The sequence below is a fragment of the Nansenia antarctica genome (genome assembly GCF_963989245.1).
Source record: "Nansenia antarctica genome assembly, chromosome: 10".
Taxonomy (NCBI): Eukaryota; Metazoa; Chordata; class Actinopteri; order Argentiniformes; family Microstomatidae; genus Nansenia; species Nansenia antarctica.
In genome coordinates, this window is record NC_137680.1 from 23,757,346 (window position 1) to 23,761,214 (window position 3,869).

The following is a 3,869-nucleotide window of genomic DNA, read 5'->3' on the forward strand; positions in this document are numbered from 1 at the left end:
GAAGAGGAAGAGGGAGGAGAGGAAGAGGGAGGAGGAGGAGGAGAGGAGGAGAAAACGGTGAAGCCCAACCTAAGCCGGCTGGTGTGCAAAGAGTGCGGCAAGAGGTTCAACCGGCGGGAGACGTTCAACCTCCACCGCCACTTCCACGCCCACGAGGACGAGCGCGCCTCGCTCACCTGCAAGGAGTGCGGCCTGACCTTCCATCACCGCAGCAGCCTCATCAAACACCGCGGCGAGCACCGCGAGGAGGACGAGGGGCACCGCGCCACGACAGGGGCGGGGGGGGAGACGAGGAAGACCCGGGGGGGGGATGAGAGGGGGGTGGGGGGAGACAGGGACAGCAGGGGGCGAGGGGCGAGTCCCTCCTCCTCCACCTCCTCCTCCTACCACCACTACCAGTGCGAGAACTGCCCCAAGAGCTTCCTCGCCCTGGGCAAGCTGAGAGCCCACAAGTGCTGCAACACGGCGGCGGCGGAGAAGCCGTTCCGCTGCCCGCTCTGCCGCAAGGAGTTCCAGCACCGCGTGTCGATCACCAAGCACATGCACACCCACTCGCTGGACTGCACCTTCTTCTGCCAGGAGTGCGGCCACACGTGCGCGGATGGCGTGGCCTTCCAGTCGCACCAGCGCTCGCACGCCGCCCTGAAGCCCTACGAGTGCCCCGAGTGCGGCCTGGCCTTCAAGCACTACTCGGTGATGGAGGACCACCGGAGGAGGCACCAGCAGGACTCCTCCCGCCGCGGGGGGGGAGGAGGCGCGGGGGGCGGCGGCGGCCCCCCTCACCGGTGCGCCGTCTGCGGGAAGACGTTCAAGTACGGCAGCCTGCTGCAGCACCACCAGTACCTCCACACCGGCCAGAAGCCCTTCCGCTGCCCGGACTGCGGCAAGACCTTCGCCTTCGCCCAGAACTTGAAGGCCCACGGCCGCCTCCACCGCCGACTACGCCACGGCCACCGCTGCCCCGCCTGCCCCCTCGCCTTCCCGGACCAGGCCAGCCTCCGCGCCCACGCCGCCACCAGCCACTTCAAGGGCGGCGGCAACATCTCCTCCAGCGACCCGGGGAAGGAGAACACGCGCGTGCAGCAGCAGCATGGAGGCACGGTGGCGCTCTCCCAGCGCGTCTTCAACTGCCCCCTCTGCCCCCAGGCGTGCGCCGCGCCCGCCGACCTGAGGGCCCACATGTTCATTCACGAGATGGAGCACGAGCGGCTGGAGAGGGAGAACGGGGCTGCCGCGTCCGACAACAACAAGGTCTGGGAGAGCAGCAGCCCCCCCTCCGCGCCCGCCACCTACCCCTGCCCACACTGCCCCGCCGCCTTCACCCACCAGAGGGACCGGCAGGCCCACCTGGCCAGCCACCACGGCGGACCGGCGGGCGGGGGGGAGCGGCCAGGGAGGGGGGGGTCTCAGTCTCAGGAGCAGCAGTCGGAGAACGTCCCAGCAGGCGGGAGGTGGAGGGCGACGGCGGCCGCCGGTAGGGGTGGGGGGGGCGAGGAGATGAGCAGCAAGCTTCTGCGGTGCCCGGAGTGCGGGAAGACGTTCCGCCACCGCTCCGTCCTGGAGCTGCACATGCGGGTCCACTCGCGCGACCGTCCGTACCAGTGCAAGGTGTGCGGCAAGGCCTTCCGCTTCGGCAGCTACCTGCAGCAGCACCTCATCATCCACACGGGCCAGAAGCCCTACAAGTGCCCCGACTGCGGCAAGGACTTCGCCTTCCTGCAGAACATGAAGACCCACCTGAAGCTGCACGAGCAGAAGCCGTTCCGCTGCACCAAGTGCCGCAAGGGCTACGTGGGCGAGGAGCAGCTGCAGCGCCACATGCTGACGCACGGCGGCGACAAGCCGCACAAGTGCAACCTCTGCGACAAGAGCTTCGGCCTGGCGTACCTGCTGCGCGACCACCTCAACACGCACACGGGCGAGAGGCCTCACCGCTGCCAGGAGTGCGGCAAGGCCTTCCCCTGGCTGAGCAGCCTGCTGGTGCACCAGAAGATACACGCCCGCAAGCGCCAGGGGGGCGGGGGCCCCGGCGGCGGGGGGGGCGGTGCCTACTCGCTCCCCGTGGGGACGAGGCTCCGAGGGAGGGGCAGCCGGGGGAGGAGGGGGGGCAGGCTGGCAGCAGGCTGGCCCAGGTGGGCGGGGGGAGGAGGAGGAGGAGGGGCGGCCATGGTTGTGACGCAACAACAACAGCAACAACAACAACAACAACAACAGCAACAACACCATTCTCCACCACCCTCCTCCTCCTACCAGGTCCCCATGTCTACTAGAGTGTCTCCAGAGTGGCAGAGGAGGGCGTCCCACCCCCACCCACCCCCCCCCCAAGGCCCCCCCGTCCACCCCATGTTATCCTCCCACCAGCGGGCCGACCACCCGGGCCACCGGCAGCACCCGGAGCAGTGGGGGTCCGCCGCCGAGGGGGGGGGGCAGCAGCAGCAGCGACAGCAAGGCCAGCCCCCCCCTCCACCGCCCCCCCAACCCCAGCGGGGGCCGGTCCAGTGGCAGACGGAGGGAGGACAGCTGAGGCCGGTCCCGGCCCAGGAGAGAGAGAGGCCGGCCCAGCTGGTCCAACAGCACCAGCCCCCCCCCCCGCTGAGGCAGCCCCCCCCGCTGGTCCAGCAGCCAGGCCCGACACAACAGCAGCTGCAGCTACAGGCGCAGCTCCAGACTCCTCTGGTCCAGTTGCAGCTGCAGACGCAGCAGATCCAGCAGCCCATGCAGCCCATGCAGTGGCAGCAACAACAACCAGGTAATCTATTGATCTGGAAAGACTAAGAGGATAAAAGATACATTTCTTTTAGCTTATAAATCTATGCAGGCTCTGGAAAACTTCTGAAAGTTTCAGGAACCGTGTGAGACATCACAGAAGGTGGGAAAGTATTCATACCCACTTTTTCCAAATTGTTCTTGTGTTATAGACTCCATTGTCCTGTGTTATAGACTCCATTGTCCTGTGTTATAGACTCCATTATCTTGTGTTATAGACTCCATTTAAAATGGACATGCCATCAATACCCCATAATGACATCTTAGGATAATAGTAGTTGCAAGGATAATAGTTCATGTCATTCTGGATTGAATATCTTTGTTTTTTTTAATAGATTAGGATGTCACTACCAACTCAGCAGATTTAATCATTTTCTCTTGATCCTGACAAACTGCTCAGTCCTGCCAGTGACAAACATACCCTTAACATGATGCAGCTACCAGCTACCACCATTCTTCACATGAGAGATGGGGCAGAAACTGCATTGCATGTGCTGGATTTGCACTAAACTTAATGCTTTGTAGTAAAACCAAATAAACACATTTCCAACCACTTTCTTTGCTGTATCACTTGAATTCATTGTTACTAGAGAGATTATGACATAGATTATTGTCCATTAAGGGATTCTTTCTGGCCACTTGGTTATAGACCAATTTTGTAGAGTGGCTGTGCTTTTACCTCTCCACCATTCAGTTTGATAGATGTTTCCATCTATATAGTCCATAAAATATATAATCCATCAATATGGTCCATAACATATATAGTCCATATGATATATAGTCCATAAAATATATAGTCCATATGATATATAGTCCATAAGATATATAGTCCATATGATATATAGTCCATAAGATATATAGTCCATAAGATATATAGTCCATAAGATATATAGTCCATATGATATATAGTCCATATGATATATAGTCCATATGATATATAGTCCATAAGATATATAGTCCATATGATATATAGTCCATAAGATATACGTATAGTCCATAAGATATATAGTCCATAATATATACGTATAGTCCATAAGATATATAGTCCATAAAATATATAGTCCATATGATATATAGTATATGATATACAGTCTATCTATATA

At 58.9% G+C, this 3,869-nt stretch overlaps 1 protein-coding gene across 1 annotated transcript; it reads left to right on the forward strand.

Annotated features, from left to right (window-relative positions):
• On the forward strand, nt 1-3,290 carry LOC308166778 (uncharacterized protein; the record flags this gene model as incomplete). Its single annotated transcript, XM_080541104.1, has 2 exons — nt 1-2,749; nt 3,102-3,290. Coding segments are annotated over 2 exons (2,754 nt in total), but the record flags the coding sequence as incomplete, so codon positions are not given.
• Between the last annotated feature and the right edge of the window lie 579 nt (nt 3,291-3,869).